General features: G+C 47.1%; 1 protein-coding gene across 3 annotated transcripts in view; it reads left to right on the forward strand.

The window, feature by feature from the left end:
- The window catches only part of NSG1 (neuronal vesicle trafficking associated 1), a 36,942-nt gene that overhangs the window by 10,486 nt on the left and 5,351 nt on the right, over window positions 1-21,105 (forward strand). For all 3 annotated transcript variants that reach the window (XM_053567409.1, XM_053567407.1, XM_053567408.1), the window contains one exon: window positions 16,256-16,366. In XM_053567409.1, coding sequence (XP_053423384.1) covers window positions 16,256-16,366 — 111 coding nt within the window. The remainder of the gene's footprint in view (window positions 1-16,255; window positions 16,367-21,105) is intronic.

Genomic DNA, 21,105 nt, shown 5'->3' on the forward strand with positions numbered 1-21,105 from the left:
CCAAGGTCACTCAGCTAATGAGGGGTGGGAGAGGGATGGAGAGCCACGTCCATCTGACGTGACAGAGCCCATCACACCCTGTCCTTGATGCCCTGGGATCTGTGGGGTGACTCTCCTGCTGCAGACGTCCTGGTACCTCCACCCTCCCAGCCGGGCAGTGGCCCTAGGAGGCCCCAACCAGAGAGATGGGAGCACAGTGAACCCACACGCCTCTCAAGCCTCTCATCTGCCAAGTGGGGATTTTGCTGGTCCCTGACTCATGGTAGCATTCAGAACACTAGTGCACGGGCCAGGGCCTTTCAGTGGAGGGACCACATAATTCATGGCCTCAACTGGGTCACTTTTGTGAAGTGGATGAAGCGGTCATGAGGTCAGGGCACAGCCATCAACCCAGACTGTCCCGAGCATCTGGGACTTCTCCTAAGGCCTCTGTCCTGTTTGTGTCTGTTCCTCCCCGAAAACACTCCTCAGATCTGCCTGGGGGCTCTGGCTTGAGCTCCCTGTCTCCACAGTAGCCTGTGACAGCCATCTCCTGCCTCCCTTCTTGGCTCATCTTTTTAAAGTTTTTTTTTTTTTTTTTTTTGAGACAGAGTCTCAAGCTGCTGCCCTGGGTAGAGTGCCGTGGTATCACAGCTCACAGCAATCTCAAACTCTTGGGCTTAAGCGATTCTCTTGCCTCAGCCTCCCAAGAAGCTGGGACTACAGGTACCCGCCACAACGCCCGGCTATTTTTTTGTTGCAGTTGTCGTCGTTCAGCTTTCTGGGGCCGGGTTCTGCGGTGTACCCTACCCACTCAGCTATGGGCGCCGCCTAAAGTTTTATTTTTTAGAAACAGGGTCTTGCTGTAGTGTCCAGGCTGGACTGCAATGGCATGATCATAGCTCACTGAAGTCCAGAACTCGCTTAGCCTCCCAAAGGGCTGGAATTACAGCTGTGAGCCACCATACCAGGCCACTGGCCCATTAAAAAAAAAATGGGTAAAACATACAAAATATAAAACTTAACTATTTTAAAGTGTACAGTTAAGTACCACTTAATACATTGACCATGTGGTCCAATCATCATCTCTACCTAGTTCCAGAACATCTTTATCTCCCCCAAAGGAGACTTGTTGCCCCTTTCGCAGCCACTTTCTTTTCCCTCATCCTCCCCCAGCCCCTGGGAACCACTAGTCTGTTTCCTGTCCCTGTAGACTTGCCTATTCTGCTTGTCATACAAATGGAATAGTGACCTGTGGCCTTCTGTGTCTGGCCTCTTTCATTTCGTATTGATATTTTCAGTTAGTATTGATAGTATTGGCTTTTCTATGCTGTGGCACCTACCAGTGCTACGTCCCTTTTTATGGCTAATATTCCATTGTATGGCCAGACCATGTTTTGTTTATGAATTTACTGGTTGTGGACTTGGGGTTCTTTCCACATTTTGGCTATTGTGAGCAGTGCTGCTGTGAGCATTCACGTGCAAGGTTTTGTTTGAACACCTGTTTTAAATTCTTTGGGTTACATACCTAGGAGTAGACTTGCTGGGTCATGTGGTAAATCTGTTCTCCACAGCGCTGAACCATTTTACATTCCCGTCAGCAGCGTCCAGGGGTTCTGTTTTCACCAATGCTTGTTTTTTGTTTTTTTTTAAATCATAGCCATCCTAGTGAGTATGAAGTGGTATCTGTTTTTTTGACTTAAAAGGTGCGAAGCATCTTTTCGTATGCCTGTTGGCCATTTGTATATCTTCTTTGGAGAGATACCTATTTAAGTCCTTTTCCCACTGATTAATCTGGTTATCTTTTTGTTTTTGAGTTATAAGAGTTCCTTAAATATTTTGGCTACTAGACTCATATATGATTTTAAAATATTTTCTACCTTTCTATAGGTTCTATTTTCACTTTCTGCATAGTTTATTTGATGTACAAACTTTTAAAATTTTGGCGAAGCATCATTTATTTTTTCTTTTGTCACTTGTGCTTTGCTGTCACATACGTACCTAGGACAGCATTGCCCAATCCAAGGTCATGAAGATTTTTCCACTATGTTTTCTTATCAGAGTTTCCTGTCTTTGACCCCTTTCGAGTTAATTTTTATATACAGTGTGAGGTAAGGGTCCAACCCCATTCTTTTGTGTGTCCCAATAGCACTTGCTAAAGAAACTGTTTTGGCTCCACTGAATGATCTTGGCACCCTTTTAAAAATCAGTTGGCATGGACACATAGTTTTATTTCTGGACTCAGTTTTCTACTCCATTGATTTATATGTCTATTCTGATGCCAGTCTTGTTCTATGTTGCTTATTGTAGCTTTCTGGGAAGTTTTAAAATTGGGAAGACGAGTCCTCGAATTTATTCTTTGTTTTTAAGACTATTTTGGCTCTTTCGGGCCCCTTTCAATTCACTTCTGCAAAAAAAAAAACAAAAAACAAAAGAACAGGCTGGTGGGATTTTGATAGTGATTGTCTTTGAGAAGTATTCTCATCTTATTATTATAATATAATTGCATTCTAATATATTATATAATATGATATAGCTACAATGTACATATCATATAACAATGATAGTTAAGTCTTCCAGTCTCTGACCACAGGGTGTCTTTCCCTTTGCTGGCTTCCCGTCAGCAGTGTTGTACAGTTTTTAGTACCAACTCCTTCACTTTCTCATGCAGGCAGCAGCTACAGAGGTGTTAGTAGAACCTCTGACTGTCACCGATAAAAATCACAGGTGTTTTCGTATCATGCCACAGTTTTTGCCAAGATCTTGGGACAGTGTTTACTTTCATCCGTCCTTTGAAATTGCAGTATTTTTAAGGTCTTGTTTAGTGTGTTACACACACATATTATTATATCGTATGTTTATATTTTTGTAATATTTTGATAATAGTATTTTGTTTTTTATTTTCTCTATACGTATACATGTGTTTATTCGGTTTCCACTTTTTGCCTTTGCAAAATTAAAAAGGCTTAAAAATTTAATAACAATGTTTAAGATAAGGACTAGAAACAAAAACCTCGTAAAGAACGAACAATATAAATACATTTGGAAAAGAAATCAGATGATTGCTGCAATGAAATATTGAACAATAATAATAATAACAATGCAAAAAAAGTAATATTCACATTGTCAAATAAGAGTATATCTATCATAGAATGCTTTGACTCTGAGGTTCAGTATGGAGTCATCAGTTAACTTCTTTTTTTTCCAAAGTCTCAAAAAATAGACAACTAATATTTATAAATAAAAATAGAAGATAATTTCAAAAAACAGATCATGCCAAATCTTACAGATAATAGAAAAAGAAGAAATACTTCAAAATCATTCTACTTCATCTGGATACACCTGATATTAAAATTGGAAAAAATATGTTATAAAGGGAAATTACAAATATATTTCACTTATAAATGAGGATGCAATATCCTAAACAACATATTAACAAGTTGTATTAAAAATTATTGTTCAAATAATGTACTTTGGTCAAAATTAAATCCAATTTATGTGAGAATTGGTCACTATTTTCTTTTCTTTTCCTTTCCCTCACCCCTCTCTCTGTCTGTTCTCCCCTTCTCCCACCCCCACAATTAATTGTCATTAATTGACCTCATATCAAAATTGAATACATAGGATTCATGCTTCTCCATTCCTGTGATGCTTCACTACGAATAACGTGTTCCACCTCCATCCAGGCTAATACAAAGGCTGTAAAGTCTCCATTTTTTAAGTGGCTGAAAAGTTTTCCATGGTATACATATACCACAGCTTATTAATCCATGCCTGGGTTGAGGGGCATTTAGGCTGTTTCCACATTTTAGCGATTGTAAATTGAACTGCGATAAACAGTCTAGTACAAGTGTCTTTATAATAAAAGTTTGTTTGTTTTTTTTCCTTCTGGATAGATGCCCAGTAATGGGATTGTAGGATCAAACAGAAGGTCTAGCTTGAGTGCTTTGAGGTTTCTCCATACTTCCTTCCAAAAAGGTTGTACTAGTTTGCAGTCCCACCAGCAGTGTAAAAGTGTTCCCTTCTCTCCACATCCACGCCAGCATCTGCAGTTTTGAGATTTTGTGATATGGGCCATTCTCGCTGGGTTTAGGTGATATCTCAGGGTGGTGTTAATTTGCATTTCTCTAATAATTAAGGATGATGAGCATTTTTTCATGTGTTTGCTAGCCTTTCATCTGTCTTCTTTAGAGAAGGTTCTGTTCATCACTCTTCCCCATTGACATATGGAATTGTTGGCTTTTTTTCATGTGGATTGATTTAAGTTCTCTATAGATCCTAGTTATTAAGCTTTTGTCTGATTCAAAATATGCAAATATCCTTTCCCATTGTGTAGGTTGTCTCTTTGCTTTGGTTATTGTCTCCTTAGCTGTACAGAAGCTTTTCAGTTTAATGAAGTCCCATTTGTTTATTTTTGTTGTTGTTGCAATTGCCATGGCAGTCTTCTTCATAAAGTCTTTCCCCAGGCCAATATCTTCCAGTGTTTTTCCTGTGCTTTCTTTGAGGATTTTTATCATTTCATGCCTTAAATTTAAGTCCTTTATCCATCTTGAATCAATTTTTGTGAGTGGGGAAAGGTGAGGGTCCAGTTTCAGTCTTTTACATGTGGATATCCAGTTCTCCCAGCACCATTTATTGAATAGGGAGTCTTTCCCCCAAGGTATGGTCTTCTTTGGTTTATCGAAGATTAGGTGGTTGTAAGTTGTTGGTTTCATATCCTGGTTTTCTATTTGATCGCAAATGTCTATGTCTCCATTTTTGTTCCAGTACCATGCTGTCTTGACCACTATGGCTTTGTAGTACAGCCTAAAATCTGGTATGCTGATGCCCCTGCCTTTGTTTTGTGTTTCTTTTTTTTTTTTTTTGTAGAGACAGAGCCTCACTGTACCGCCCTCGGGTAGACTGCCATGGCGTCACACAGCTCACAGCAACCTCCAACTCCTGGGCTTAAGCGATTCTCTTGCCTCAGCCTCCCAAGTAGCTGGGACTACAGGCGCCCGCCACAACGCCCGGCTATTTTTTGGTTGCAGTTTGGCCGGGGCCGGGTTTGAACCCGCTACCCTCGGTGTATGGGGCTGGCGCCTTACCGACTGAGCCACAGGCGCCACCCCCTGCCTTTGTTTTTATTACTAAGAAATGCCTTAGCTATACGGGTTTTTTTCCTCTGGTTCCATACAAAATGCAGAATAATTCTTTCCAAGTCTTGAAAATAGGATGTTGGTATTTTAATAGGGATGGTATTGAATCGGTAAATCGCTCTGAGAAGTATAGACATTTTAACAATGTTGATTCTTCCCATCCATGAGCATGGTATGTTCTTCCATTTGTTAATATCTTCTGCTACTTCCTTTCTTAGGGTTTCATAATTTTCTTTATAGAGGTTCTTCACCTCTTTCATTAGGTATATTCCTAAGTATTTCATTTTCTTTGGGGTTATGGTGAAGGGAGTTGTGTCTTTAATTAACCTCTCATCTTGGTTGTGGTTGGCGTATACTAAAGCAACTGACTTGTGGACATTGATTTACATCCTGAAACATTACTGTATTTTTTAATGACTTCCAATGTCTTGTGGTTGAGTCTTTGGGGTTCTCTAAGTATAAGATCATATCGTCAGCAAAGAGGGAGAGTTTGACCTCCTCTGCTCCCATTTGGATTCCCTTTATTTCCTTGTCTTGCCTAATTGTATTGGCTAGAACTTCCAGCACTATGTTGAATAGTAATGGTGACAGAGGACAACCTTGCCTGGTTCCAGTTCTAAGTGGAAAAGCTTTCAGTTTTACTCCATTCAGTAAAATACTAGCTGTGGGTTTGTCACAGATAGCTTTGACCAGTTTCAGAAATGTGCCACCTATGCCTAAATTCTTCAGTGTTCTATGTTCTAATTAGAAAAGGATGCTGGATTTTATCAAATGCTTTTTCTGCATCTATTGAGAGGATCATATGGTCTTTGTTTTTGCTTCTGGTGATATGGTGAATAACATTTATGGATTTATGTATATTAAACCAGACTTGCATCCCTGGGATGAAACCTACTTGATCATGATGTATGACTTTTTTGATGATAAGCTGTAATCTATTGACTAGGATTTTCTTGAGAATTTTTGCATCTATATTCATGGTCTAAAGTTCACCTTTTTAGTTGGGTCTTTTCCTGGTTTTGGTATCAGGGTGATGTTTGCTTCATAGAACGTGTTGGGGAAGATTCCTTCCTCCTCAATTTTCTGGAATAATTTCTGCAATATAGGAATAAGCTCTTCTTTGAGGATTTGATAGAATTCTGGTGTCCAGAAGCCATCTGGACCAGGGCATTGTTTTGTTGGGAGATTTTTTTTTTCTGTTTCAATCATTTATTTTATCTTATCTTATTTATTTATTTATTTTTAATTTTCTTTTCTTTTCTTTTTTGCTCTGTATTTATTTTTTAATTGTTAAATCATAGCTGTGTACATTAGTGCAATCAAGGGGTACAATGTGCTGGTTTCATATACAATCTGAAATATTCTCATCAAACTGTTCAACGTAGCCTTCATTGCATTTTCTTTGTTATTGTATGTAGACATTTGTATTCTGCCTTTAGTAAGTTTTGCCTGTACCCATTCTAAATGCACCATAGGTGCGGCCCTATCCATTACCTTCCCTCCACCCTAACCTCCCCCCTCCCTTCCTTGGCCCTTTCCCCATAGTCTTGTGCTATATTAGGCTATATGGGTTATAGCCTTCATGTGAAAGCTATAATTTAGCTTCATAGTAGAGCTGAGTACATTGGATACTTTTTCTTCCATTCCTGAGATACTTTGCTAAGAAGAATATGTTCTAGCTCCATCCATGTAAACATGAAAGAGGTAAAGTCTCCATCTTTCTTTAAGGCTGCATAATATTCCATGGTATACATGTACCACAATTTGCTAGTCCATTTGTGGGTCGATGGGCACTTGGGCTTCTTCCATGACTTAGCAATTATGAATTGGGCTGCAATAAACATTCTGGTACAGATATCTTTCTTATATTGTGATTTTTGGTCTTCTGGGTATAAACTTAGTAAAAGAATTATAGGATCGAATGGCAGGTCTATTTTTAGGTCTCTAAGTATTCTCCAAACATCCTTCCAAAAGGAACGTATTAGTGTGCATTCCCACCAGCAGTGTAGAAGTGTGCCCTTTTCTCCACCTCCATGCCAACATCTCTGGTTTTGGGATTTTGTTATGTGGGCTACTCTTAATGGGGTTAGGTGATATCTCAGAGTAGTTTTGATTTGCATTTCTCTGATGATTAAGGATGATGAGCTTTTTTTCATGTGTTTGTAGATTATGCGTCTGTCTTCTTTAGAGAAGTTTCTCTTCAAGTCCCTTGCCCACCCTGAGATGAGATCACATGTTCTTTTCTTGCTAATATGTTTGAGTTCTCTGTGGATTCTGGTTATTAGACCTTTATCGGAGGTATAACCTACAAATGTTTTCTCCCATTCTGAGGGCTGTCTGCTTGCTTTACTTACTATGTTTTTGGCTGTGCAGAAGCTTTTTAGTTTGATCAGGTCCCAGTAGTGTATTTTTGATACTGCTTCAATTGCCTGGGCAGTCCTCCTCATAAAATATTCACCCAGGCCGATTCCTTCAAGAGTTTTCCCTACACTTTCTTCAAGTATTTTTATAGTTTCATGTCTTAAGTTTAAATCTTTTATCCAGTGAGAGTCTATCTTAGTTAATGGTGAGAGGTGTGGGTTCAGTTTCAATCTTCTACAGGTTGCCAGCCAGTTCACCCAGCACCATTTGTTAAATAGGGAATCTTTTCCCCACTGAATGTTTTTAATTGGCTTGTCAAAGATCAGATAACGGTAAGTAGCTGGATTCATCTCTTGGTTCTCTATTCTGTTCCAGACATCTACTTCTCTGTTTTTGTGCCAATACCATGCTGTTTTGATCACTATGGATTTATAGTGATCAGGTCTGGTAGCGTGATTCCTCCTGCTATATTTTTATTGCTGAGTAATGTTTTGGCTATTTGAGGTTTTTTTCTGATTCCATAGAAAATGAAGTCTTATTTTTTCAATATCTTTAAAATATGACAATGGTGCTTTAATAGGAATTGCATTAAAATTATATATCGCTTTGGGTAGTATAGACATTTTAACAATGTTGATTCTTCCCAGCCATGAGCATGGTATGTTTTTCCATGTGTTAACATCTTCAGCTATTTCTTTTCTTAAAGTTTCATAGTTCTCTTTGTAGAGATCTTTCACGTCCTTTGTTAGGTATACTCCCAAATATTTCATCTTCTTTGGCACTACTGTGAAAAGAATAGAGTCCTTGACTGTTTGTTTTGGCTTGGTTATTGTTGGTATATATAAAGGCTACAGATTTATGGGTGTTGATTTTGTAGCCTGAGACATTGCTGTATTCCTTGATCACTTCTAAAAGTTTTGTAGTAGAATCCCTAGTGTTTTCCAGATATACGATCATATCATCTGCGAAGAGTGAAAGTTTGATCTCTTGTGACCCTATGTGGATACCCTTGATCGCCTTTTCTTCCCTAATGGCAATGGCTAAAACTTCCATTACAATGTTAAAGAGCAATGGAGACAAGGGGCAACCTTGCCTGGTTCCTGATCTAAGTGGAAATGATTTCAATTTAACTCCATTCATTACGATATTGTCTGTGAGTTTGCTATAGATGGCCTCTATTAGTTTAAGAAATGTCCCTTCTATACCAATTCTCTTAAGTTTTCTGGTCATGAAGGGATGCTGGATACTATCAAAAGCTTTTTCTGAATCAACTGAAAGAATCATATGGTCCTTATTTTTTAGTTTGTTTATGTGCTGAATTACATTTATAGATTTACGTATATTGAACCAGCCTTGAGACCTGGGATAAATCCCACTTGGTCGTGGTGTGTAAGTTTTTTGATGGAAGTTGGAATTTGATCAGAATTTTCTGTGTGAGTTTACTTTTGTGGTCGAGGATTACGCTGTTCTTTATGGAGGATAGGTGTGAGAATATCCTGGAGAGCTGGTTTAGTTATGGCAAATTTCTTCAACATGTGAATGTCATTGAAGTGTTTAATGTCTGTGTCACAAATGAAACTCAGTTTAGCTGGGTACAGGGTCCTGGGTTGAAAGTTATTTTGTTTTAGAGATTAAAAGTCGATGATCATCCTCTTCTAGCTTGAAAGGTTTCAGCAGAGAGATCTGCAGTTGCTCTCATATTCTTGCCCTTGTAGGTGATGGTTTCTTTCATCTGGCTGCTTTCAGAATTTTCTCCTTCATATTAATTTTAGTGAAATTAATTATGATGTGTCTGGGGGATGTCTTATTTGGGTTGAGTCGTGCTGGAGTTCTGAAACTGCTATCTGAATTTCAGAATCTCTTGGCATGTCGGAAAGTTCTCCTTCATAATCTCATGGAGAAGGAATCTGTTCCTTGTGAAGCCACTTCATTGCTTTTGGGAATCCCTATAAGATGAATATTGGTTTTCTTCGAATTCTCCCAGAGCTCTCTAAGAGAGTGATCTGTTTTTGCCCTCCATTTCTCTTCCTCTTTGAGAATTTGGGAGCGTTCGAAAGCTTTGTCTTCAATGTCAGAAATCCTTTCTTCTGCTTGCTCCATTCTGTTGCTGAGGGATTCTACTGTGTTTCTCAGATCTTTGAGGGCTGCAACTTCTTGTCTCAGTGTGTCAAAATCTCTGGTCATTTGATCTTTGAATTCGTTGAATTCTTGAGATATCTTTTGGGTTACTGCTTGGAATTATGATTCGATCTTATTTGCTATCCAGATTCTGAATTCAATTTCTGACATCTCAGCTATTTGTTTGTGCATGGGATCTTGTGCTGTGTCTGCCCCATTGATCCTTGGGGGAGTTGATCTACTCTGATTATTCATATTGCCAGAGTTTTTCTGTTGATTTCGCCTCATGATTGTTTTTCACCGTTGCCTCTGGCTGTCCTTAGAGTTAGGGAGGTGTCTCTCCAAGATTAGACTCCAGCAGGATCACTGTATTGCTGCTTGATCTTTGTAGGGAGTGACCCTGTGTCATTCCTCTGGGGCTGCCCCAGCCAGGGAGTTCTGGTTGTGGAAGAAGCTCCAGAGTATGACACACCCGGATCCAGCAACAGGACAGGAGTGCCTGGTGTCCAGTGACTTTGGCACAGAGAGCCCAAGGCTCCAGCAGTCTCTGGCCAGGAGAAGGGCTCTGTGCAGAGGCTGGGAGGGCCCTGGAGGGCATGCAGCTACCAGTGTCCCTGGCCAGATGAGCGGGCTGGTTTGGAGGCAAGGAAGGTACAGGAGGTGGACGTGGGGTTGCGCAGCTCCCGCAGTTCCTGGTCAGGGTATGCGGAGGCACAGCGGGCGCGGGTCGAGGGCCGGGGGTTGCAGCACAGCTCTAATGGAGGTCTGGGCGGCGCCAAGCCCAGGAGTTTGAGGTTGCTATGAGCTGTGACGCCACAGCACTCCACCCAGGGCAACAGCCCGAGGCTCCAGTGTGCCAAAACCAGTCTCACTCTGCCCCTGAGGGTTAAGGCTGTAAGGCAGCTCAGTCCCCGCCTTTAGGCTGCTCAGTCACTAGGTTACTTGCTCCTGCCTGATCCTTGCTCTGCGACCCTGAGGGCGGAGCTTGCTGGGGCAGTTCTCTCACAATGGCTCCCTACGGCCCACAACGGAATACTATTAGCTCTGTCTGGTTCAGCGGCTCAGTCTGGGGCCCTAGACAATGCCCAAAGGTCTCCGTACTCCTGCTCAAGCTCTCCCCAAGGCAGTTCAACTGAGTGCCAAGTCCAAAAACACTGAGACAGTTCACAAGTAAGGCCTTTCCTGTTTGCAGTCTCACTGCTGCTTGTAGTTATGGTTGCCGGCGGGATTAGTTTGATCGAACACACGCAACCACTTGCCAGTTTTCCACTGTTTTTGTCCTCCTTTTGGGGTCCAGAAGTCCCGTGGTGACTCCCTATATCCTCAAAGGGATGATTATAGGCAGATCCCACCAGCCAGAGATGCCTGGAGTCTTATCTCCCCAGATTCACCGTGCCCCGTTGCAGGGAAGCTGTTACTTGACTGCCATCTTGCTCCACCTCCTGGGAGATTTTTTATTGTTTCTTTGATCTCAGGGTTTGAAATTGGTCTGTTTAGCCCAATTTCATCTGGGCTAAACGATAACAGTATTTCAATGTAGTTAGTTTTCTTAACAAGCCTTTGTATGATGTTTTATGCACTCAACTCTTCACTGGTGCCCAAGAGTTCGATGGCACAAATATGATGGAGACCTGAGCTAGCTTCCCTTACCTCAGGGCTCCAGTGCCCTGGCTCCTGCATGCCCCACTGTGCACACAGGTGCTGGGCTGACACCCCCTTTCAGAAATGAGAGGGAGCCAGGGGTGTGGGGGCCATGTCCTTCCAAGGGTGACTGTGGCTGAGCAGGTCTGGAACCCGGGGATGTCTCACTCTTAGTCCAGGACCAAATGGCCAGTTCGTCTTTTCCAAGTATTTTCAAACTGGTTGCTACTGCTAGTGGTCACAGTGGCTTTTGAAGATGCTAATAGTCCTGGTGGGTCACTGTAGAGAAAGCCTCACAGATGCTCTAAGCTTCTGAAGGAAACACATATGTATGGCTCAGTAATTTCACCACAGGGGGGCTGGGCCACCATGGGTCAAAAGAAAATTATGACTGTCTTGGTCTAAAGATGCATACTATCCTGCCTGGATTCCTTAGTCCATATTCATTATTATTATTTTGTTTTACTCAGTTATTTATTTTTGAGACAGAGTCTCACTCTGTTGCCTAAGCTAGAGTGCTATGGCCTCAGCCTAGCTCACATCTAGGCTCACCTCAAATTCCTGGCTCAAGTGGTCCTCCTGCCTCAGCCTCCTGAGTATCTGGGACTACCGACACCCACTATAATAACTGGCAGATTTTTCTATTTTTAGTAGACATGAGGTCTTGCTCTTGCTCAGGCTGGTCTCTAACTCCTGAGCTCAAGAGATCCTCCCACCTCGGTCTTTCTGAATGCTAGGATTACAGGAATGAGCCACTGGGCTCAATCCATATTTTTTATTATTATATTATCGTTTCATTTTGATTTTGAAACAAAATGAAAATCAAAACATTTCTGTGCGTTTCTGCAGGCATGGTGTGCTCAGGTGCACCAGAGGCATGCCCTGCTTCTAGGGAAGCTCCTTCTGCTAATCCAGGCACTCTGTGGCTCCTTGCCAGCCTGTGAGCTCATGGGCCCACCTGGAGGCCAGTGTGGAAGCCAGGCACTGGCCATCAACCTGGGACTCTCTAGGGCTCTGGATAGGCATGAAGAGCTGCCCTTGGTCCCACCTCCTTCCCAGGTGGACCATTGGTTAAGAACTGGCTCTATTTAAGCAATATCTTCACCAAGGCACAGGGTGCCTCCTGCAGACTAAATTTCTGTTATGTTTGCTGTGTAGACATTACTGTTGAGTTGGCTGTGGGAGCCTGAGGGTTGCTCAGTGAGTGTTCATTAGGAGATGGGTTCTCTGCCAACTGGTTCACTCACTCACTCTCTCCCTGTGCACAAAGCACCTTCTCTGTGATGGATGGACGTATGGATCAGCTCTGCCCTCGGGGCCCATCTGTGGGGAGACAAATTTGAAAGGAGAGAGATAGATGAGTTTCCTGGGGCTGCTGTAACAAATTACCTCCAAAGTGATGGCCCCCACTGACTGTCTTCCAGAGCTGTATCCCTTGACCTATGCACCTCCTGCGCTCCAGACCCCACTGCAGTGTTCTCATCCTCACACCACCACACCTCCATGGGGTCTTCTTCTGTCTCCCTCTCAGGAGGATATCCAGGGCCCACCAGGATAACCCAGGGTAATCTTCCCATCTAGAAACCTTTGCCCAGATTACACCTGCAAATCCCTTGTAAGGTTCCAGGGAGTAGGGTATCCTTGGGGGGCATTATTCAGCCAGCTGCAGCTGGCTTTCTGTGGGCCAGTCATCTACATCTGAGCCTCAGATTCTCTACCTGTAAAATGTAGTTGGTGACCCTGCCTTGCTGGTGCTGTCATTCGGAGTACACAGGACTTATCTAACAGTAGTGGCTGTCCTGGGAGGCCTGAGTCTGGCTCCAGAAACTCTGCTCAGAATCCTCTGTTTATCCTCTGCTCCCAGCCTAGGCAGTGCATGGGAGCATCTGGGGAGCTTTAAACAGTACCGATGTCTGAGTCCCACTCTCACATCCAGTCACTACTCCAGGCGGGGCCCTGAGCTTGAGGTTTTCAGAAGCTCCCACGATCCTCACAGGATCCCCCAGCCTGGGGTCACTGTGAAAGGTCCCTCCTTTTCTTCTTGCTCATAGGGTCACCCGGGTGACTCTGCAGGTTGCAGGTATTGCCAGCCAGCCTGAGTGATGCTTAGTGTGCAGAGGTGGAGCGTCACCCTCTTTATCCCGTGCTGGACTTCTCCCTGCATGTGTGTCCATCTCTGGGGCCAAATTTCCTTGTTTTATAAAGGCGCAGAGTCCTCAGGCTGGGTGAGGGCCACCTCATGACTTCATCTTAACGCAATTACATCTGTAAAGATCCTATTTCCAAATCACATCCGATTCATAGGTCCTGGGGGCTGGACATTGGCTTCCAGCAGGATCCAGCCCTGTTCAGCCCTCGGTCTCTGCCCTTCTCCTCATGAATGCATCAGTGTGTGACACACTGTCCCCGCTGCAGAGGCGGGCTTCAATTCTTAGCCAATTGGGGATCTTTCTGGAAAGCCCATGGCCGTCTCTCTTCAGGCCAGGGACACCGTGGGGAATGCCACACCACCTAGTGGCCGAGGAGAAGCCAGCGGGGATAGGGAGGGCAGTTGCGGGGATCATCCTTCTCCCTTAGCCTGTTCTGGGACTCTCATTTTTTGGCTTCTCAGGCCATGAGCTCCTCAGCCATGAGACCTGGGAACCTGGGTGGAAGGCCCAGGACCGGCTCAGAAGACACCCCTGAGGAGGTGTTTTCCCCACAGCCCTGGGCAGAGGGCTTATTTATAGACCTAGGCAGGTGGATGCTGTGAGCCAGACTCCTAGGACAGGTTTGAGGGATTCCCTATCTCTAAGGACTTGACTCATATCCTAACAGGTACCCATGGTGTGGCACAGACCTCTTCTCAGAATAGTGTTTTCAAAAGCACAAATTAGAATAGAAAGGGTTACCAGGGAGGCCTGTGACATTGTACCCAGTCCTATCAGGGACTGCTGAGTGTGGGTGGCGGGGAGGTGCTGTGTATGTGTAGATAGTGGAGAAAGGTCTGGAAGGGGTGGGTGTGGATGAGGCAGAGGTCACGGGAGCATGGGTTCACAGCCCGGCTCTGCCACCTGCCAGTTGTGTGACTGGGCCAGCAAGGGCATGTGAGCAGTAACACTGCTGTGCCCAGGCACTACCTTCAGCATTCTGGGGCTGTACTGGCCTGTGGTGCTCCCACTGCCCTTTCATAAGCAGGAGCCAGGCCTAGACTCCAGGCCCAGACCCCTTCTGCCACAGCCCGTCCTGAGCCTTAGGCATTGTCAAGGTCTGTGGCTGTCATTGGCAGGCCCTGCTGGGCATGCTTCTGGGACAGCTGGCCCTCCTTTCTGTGGCAAACTCTGCCTGCCTTTGTCACCAAGCTCCACACTGAGCTTCCTGGGTCCCAGGGCTCATGTGCCTGCCTCTGTGCTGCCACCTCTGTGGGCAGCTGGACAGGCCCTGCCCTGTGGGCACTGTGGCTTGGAAGACAGCCTGGCTCCATCCTGCATCCCCACATAACACAAAGGCTCCATGTGTGACACAGGCTGTCCAGACAGGAGAGGGTGATGGCCTGGGAAGGGCTGGCTGACTTGGGGTGGGGAACAGTTCCAGTGGAGGGTCACAGAGGCTGAGTCAGGGTGGGGCTGGAGGGGAGGGATGTGACCGAGGCGTCAGCAGGACTTAGAGATGCAGGAAGGGCCTCCTCAGAGGTGGAAGGGTTTTCTGCCTGTCTGGGCAAGAGGACAGAGTGGGGACAGGTGTCGTTCAGGCTGCAGAAGGTACGAGCTGGGGGAGGGGAGGTCTGGATGTGGGGTGTGGCAGGTGGCCAGCAGCTGTGCAGGGAGGAGGGCAGGAGCAGGCTGGGCTGGAGTCATGAGGTCTTGGTGCTGCCCTCACCCTGCCCTGGGGAGCTTGGTGAGAGCACTGGGAGGCAGCCAAATCCGGCAGCAGGGTGGACAGGAAACTGACAGGGCCAGTGGCCTGTCCAGCTGCCCATCTGGCTGGCCCTGTGGCTGGGGAGCCCTGTGGCCATGACGCAGGCTTGGGTACAATCCTGAAGCCTGGAGATGCAGAGCCCAGGAGATGGAGGCAGAGGACCGAGGTGTCTCTGTGGTCACCATGGCTCTTTGCAGGGGTCGCAGCTACACAGCCACTGGGAGGTGGTGGTGCCGACGTCCAGCATCAGGCAGGGGCTTCCAGGGTGGCGCAGCTGGTGGGCTGCAGGTGGAACACTGCCCTGGGACCCAGGGCTGGTTCTTAAGCTGCTTGCAGGGGTGCACGGGGCTCCCAAAGAGGAGGAGAGTCACCCAGGGACCTCAGTGCTGCCAACAGGTGGCCTCCTGTCTTCCAGGTGACCGTGCTTGCAGTTTGTAATTGTATCACCAGCCTCAGCGGCCAGGTGAGCATCTTCGGGGTCTGCAGCCAGTGTCATCTGGTGACTCTTGCCCATGCCCTCCCCACTGGGGCAGGGCTCCCTGCTCTTCATGGCTCTCACAAATGCTGTCACAAGTTCACATGCCGGGCTAGATGAACACGCAGAGTAGCACAGAGAAGAAAACTGAATCCCTGTCCTTCTGATGCTGACTGAGCACACATGGGAAGCCGCAGAGGTTCCGTCTTGCCTGCTGAGCTAGTCCTGTGTTGAGGGCAGGCTCTATGCCCCAGCACTGAGGCATAGGACACATTTGTCAAACAGAGGCTTAGCCAGGGGCTGATGTGCCACCTCGGTGGCAAGTGGAGGGAGCAGCAGCAGCCCTGCTTCAGCCGCGTGTCCACACGGCCCATGGGCCCCCAACAATGCTGAGGCTTCCTGTCTGTGCCCCAAGCTCTGTGAGCAGCTGAATACTAACAAGAATTTAAATGGTGATGCATGGATATAGTAAAAACTAAAATGTTACAGGAAGTCACCCAGTGCAAAGCGATTCCCCTGACCTCTGGTCCCCAGCTGTCCTCCCCAGCTCTTCCAGAGACTGTCTCTACACACGCTGATGGGGTAAGTGTGCACGTCTGTCCTGCTACCTTCCCCGCCACCCTGATGTCCCTGCCTCTGCCCACAGGTGTCAGTGCTGGTCCTCTTTGCGCTGGCCTTCCTCACCTGCGTTGTCTTCCTGGTTGTCTACAAAGTGTACAAGTATGACCGCGCCTGCCCTGATGGGTTCGTCCTCAAGGTAAAGCTCGTTCTCCCTGGAGGCCCCAGGATGTCGGGGCACCTCCCTGTCCTCTCCCTAGGGATAGCACCAGTGCAGCAGGTGCCTCATGCTTGGGAGACAGTGCTGGGAGTATCCTTGCTAGAGGCCCTGCCTAGAGAGCGGGGCAGGCAGTGGAAGGCATGGTGAGAGCACCGACAAGAAGCACCATCCCAGACTTGACCCATGGGCTGACCCCCCCCAGTCAGGGGAGGTCTTGCTGGAAGATAGTCCCAGCCGGGGCCAGTGTGGAAAATTCCCAGTGTCATTTCCCCCTGAAGGCCTTGCTTACAGAAGAGAGAGGGAGGGGACCATCTTGGCCACATGCAAGAGGGGAGGACATCTGGGGGAAGTTGAGGCCCAGCGAGGGGAAGGCCTTGCTCAAGCCCACACAGGTCGCTGGCAGCAGGGCTGGGCACACAACCTGCCCTCCTGAGCATGGGCCCCTCTGCCCGCCCTGCCAGGGGCCACCCTGGTGCCGAGCTGTCCGTACCTGTGGAAGTGCTTAATTTGCTCTCAGAACCTCAGTCTCCAAGGTCCACTGAGGGGTACGGGAATGTGCACACAGGACAGCTGGCTGAAGAAAGCAGAGTAAGGGGAGGGAGATGGGGGGGACAAGGAAGCCTGGCGAAAGTGCGGTCACATATCACTTTACCATGGGGACACATCCCTCACCGTGGGACGTCACAGAGCGCAGGCACACCCACACGGCATGGCCTCCTGCTGCTTCTCAGAGAGACACTTGCACAGAGGTGCTGGAGGCACTTGTCACACCCTGGTAAGTACAGGGGAGCCATCACAGCCGCCCCTCCCTGCACTGATCACCTCCCTAAGTTGGCTTAATTTTCACAGACTGACATATGCCCAGGTGTGTATCAGCACAGTGGGCCTAGTTCCTTAGACCACCTCTGTATGTTGACCAGCTTGCTACAGTCTCCTGGGTGGTCAACTTACAGAGGTTCTGCTGTGTTTGTGTATATAAACAACTCAATATAAAAAAGGACAGTAAAGATGAACAGTGACAACAGAGGGCACGCCCTGTGGATGGACCTTGTGGGGCTGAAAGTCACTCTGGGTGGGTCGGTATGTGGGCCGCGAGTGGCTGTGAGGGCCGGGACGTCACTGTGCACTGCCGTAGACCTGTACGCACGGGGCATGTAGGTCGCACTACATTTCTATAAAAATTTTCCTTCTTCAGCAGTAAATTAACACTAACTGTAACTTTTTTACTTTATAAACTTTTGTACAGCTGTACAAGAATATTTTCTTTTTTCTTTCTTTTTTTTTTGCAGTTTTGGCCTGGGCTGGGCTTGAACCCGCCACCTCTGTATATGGGGCTGGCGCCCCTAACTCCTTGAGCCACAGGTACCCCTAACTCCTTGAGCCACAGGCACCGCCCCAATATTTTCTTTCTTTATATCTTTATTCTCTTGAGTGTTTTCTTTTTAAAACACTCAAGAGAATAAAGATTATTTATTTATTTATTCGTTAATAAATAAAGATATATATTTTTTAACTTTTTAAACTTTTTTGTTGAAAATAAAGACACAAACACACGTTAGCTGACTTACACAGGGTCAGGATCATCAGTGTTACTGTCTCTGCTGCCACACCTGTCCCACTGGAAGGGGTTCAGGCCACTCATACACAGGATCTGTCATCTCTTGTGATGACAGTGCCTCCTGGAGACATCCAGAAGGACCCGCCTCTGGGGACCTCCATAAGGAGCTGCCTGAGGCCATCTCACAACTGTTTTTTCACGCGAGCAGAAGGACACTTTAAAATAAGATGAGAAGAATAAACATAACAGTGACACAGTCATTGCCGTCATCATCAAGCTAGACTTGCTGCCCGTGGAGGCTTCCAGAGGGCTGGCAGAGCAGGTGTGTTTACACAAGCATGGGCCGTGCATTGCACTGTGGAGTTCTGACGGCTGCGGTGACGGGGATTTCTCAGCTGAGTTGTGAGGATCACCATGGCATATTCAGCCCGCTGTTGGCCAAAGCGCCACTGAGCAGCGTGTGACAGTGTCATACCCTTGCCGTGGGTTCCCAGGCCCCGTACACCGAGGATCTGGTCTGAACTTTCCAGAGCTGATGTGAAATGATGATTTCCAGGGTTTAGCATGGCTAAAATTAAAACCACGCAAGAGCCTCCAAAAGTGAGTGGGCCTGAGCACACCTAGGCTGTCTTGCCTTGTCAGATTTGGGTTTTGTTTCTGCCCAGTGAGGGCGCAGCGCCCTTGCCCAATTTAGCAGGAAAGGCTGGAATTCATGGCTCCCTCCTTCCATGTCCTGCTGACCTCCAGCGCTTCTGTTACTTTGGCCCTTCCTCCATCTGGCCAGCATTGGCTTGGTGCCTCCCGATGCCCCGGCTCCTGCTGCTGCTGCTGGGACACAGCTGAGAGCCAGGCGGGCACTAGCCCTTCCCTGAGAGGTCCCTGCTTTCTCAGAAGGAGCTTGGCGTCTGCTGTGTATGGAGTGAAGTGCTCATCAGAGGAAAGGTGGCTCAGGGGAGTGGGCAGGCAGCATGGGGGCTGTAGTTTCTAGATGAGTGGTGTGAGAGCAAAGCCTCCTGGGGGGAGTGAGGGAATCTGCAGGTCTCTGGGGTGGGTCACCAGAAGAGGGTGCCCCCAAATTAGTGCTCCCTTTACCAAGCCCTGTCCATGTCCTGGGTGAGTCTGTCCGGAGGCTGAGATGACACCAGGGCTCTGAAGCAAGCGAAGTGGACACTCTGGGCTGAGGGGACAGGAGGCCTGGCCCTGACCCAGAGGGCACTCTGAGCAGACCCTGGAGAACACAGAGTATGGATAGGCGGCAGGGACAGGGAGGCACTGTGAGATGGGCCATCCTGAGTGCCAGGCAGAGGCCCTATAGGAGGGGGGTGATGGCCACCCCCTGGGTCACCTGGGGAGGCTGGAGGTTGGAAGGGGGGAGGGAGCAGAAAGGTGACTGAACAAGGAGGCTGCTACAGTGGACCAGGAAGAGGAGGTCAGAGTTCTCAGGATGGAGGGGAGAGAACAATATGGCAGCAGATGGGAAGGTTGGTCAGACAGGGAGACCTGGTCCAGAGTGGGTGACTCAGGAGAGGCTGATGTCATGGAGAGGGAGCAGAGGCCCCTCCAGGAGTGGTGCCCTCTGCGGGAGCTGGGATGTGTAGAGGACAGCTACCTGGGGGCCAGAAGTCTCCACCCAAACCGACTGCCCGCTGAGGCCAGTAGCTTTCCTGGCTCTTCCTCTCTGGGCCTGGCACAAGTTCCCTGTGTGCTGGAGCGGGTGGTCAAGTCCTGCTAGATGGCCTGGTCCAGGTGGATGAAAGCCCAGGAGGTGACTGTGGTCCTCAGCCGGGCTACGGGTCAGACTGCAAATTAGTGCTCCCTTTACCAAGCCCAGTCCATGTCCTGGGTGAGTCTGTCCGGAGGCTGAGATGACACCAGGGCTCTGAAGCAAGCGAAGTGGACACTCTGGGCTGAGGGGACAGGAGCACTGGGAGGGTCAGGTATCTGCTGTTAAAAGCCCCTGCGGTGGCTCTGGTGCATAGCCGGTCTTGGGATCTTGGAGTGCGCTGACAGGCTGCGCTGGGGCTGCATCTCATGGGACTTTGGCATTTTCCACTGTATCGTATGGTTGGGGGGGGGGGGGCGTCCTTTCTGAGAATGCATCTGGGAGGGCTGAACTGTACCCAGCTGCCCTTGCCTGAAGCTGGAGAAAGGAGAGGTGTGAGCTCACCTGTCGTCTCCCTCTCTCGTCCTGCCCCCTCTGTGCGTGTGTCACTCTCCACAAGGAGCGTTCATGTGTCACCCTCCACAAGGAGCGTTCACGTCAGGACCTCATGGAACATGCCCAGACGCACCCTGGGGAAGGGGCGGTATAATCTGCTGTCCCCACTTACTAGTGCGAAAAGGAGACACACACAGGCTCCTCATAGTGGCCAAGGTCACGGCCTTCAGTTCCTTGGTCTGTTTAGTACCTGCAGTGTTTGGAGGGCAGGTGGCCGGAGGACAGGTGGCTGGGGGAGGGGAAGGGCCTTGATGGGCAGCTGCTGCCACTGGCCACTCCTGAGAGGCCCCAGGCTGAGGGCTGTCATGAAAGGATTTTTAAAAGGCAGACTTGTGCTGGAGGATACACTGGTTTTCCACCTCTGCTTTAAAAAAAAAGAAATGACTTTATTATAAATTACAGAAAAGCTTTAAACACAGAGGGAGGGTCCACCATGGCCACCACATTTCTACATCAGCCCATCTTTTTCTTTTTTTTCAATTAGTTATACTTTATTATTATTATTTTATTTATTTATTTATTTTTATTAAGTCATTTGTACATAGATCATAAATACATTTATGCCATTATGGGATTCGATGCGTTGATTATTTGTACAAATTGGAGTGCTTACATCCTACTAGTCAACATAGCTTTCACCTCATTTACCCACTTACAACATTAAGACATTTGTGTTCTACACCTGATAGATCAATTTGTACTTGCAACGTGCTCCACAGGTGTGGTCCCCCTACTGACCTTCCATCAACCCACCTCCTCCTTTTCTTTCTTCCTCCCCTTCCCTCCTTCATCCTAGGCTATAGTTGTGTTTCATTTTTCATATGCAAGTGTGAGTGATTATAAATTCTTCTTAGTAAAGTATCTTAGGAATGGAAAAAAAAATATCCAATGTACTCAATCTTTTTCATGGTGGATCCCCGACGCGGGCAGCACGTGCTACAC

This window comes from Nycticebus coucang, chromosome 17, assembly GCF_027406575.1.
Source record: "Nycticebus coucang isolate mNycCou1 chromosome 17, mNycCou1.pri, whole genome shotgun sequence".
Classification (NCBI taxonomy): Eukaryota; Metazoa; Chordata; class Mammalia; order Primates; family Lorisidae; genus Nycticebus; species Nycticebus coucang.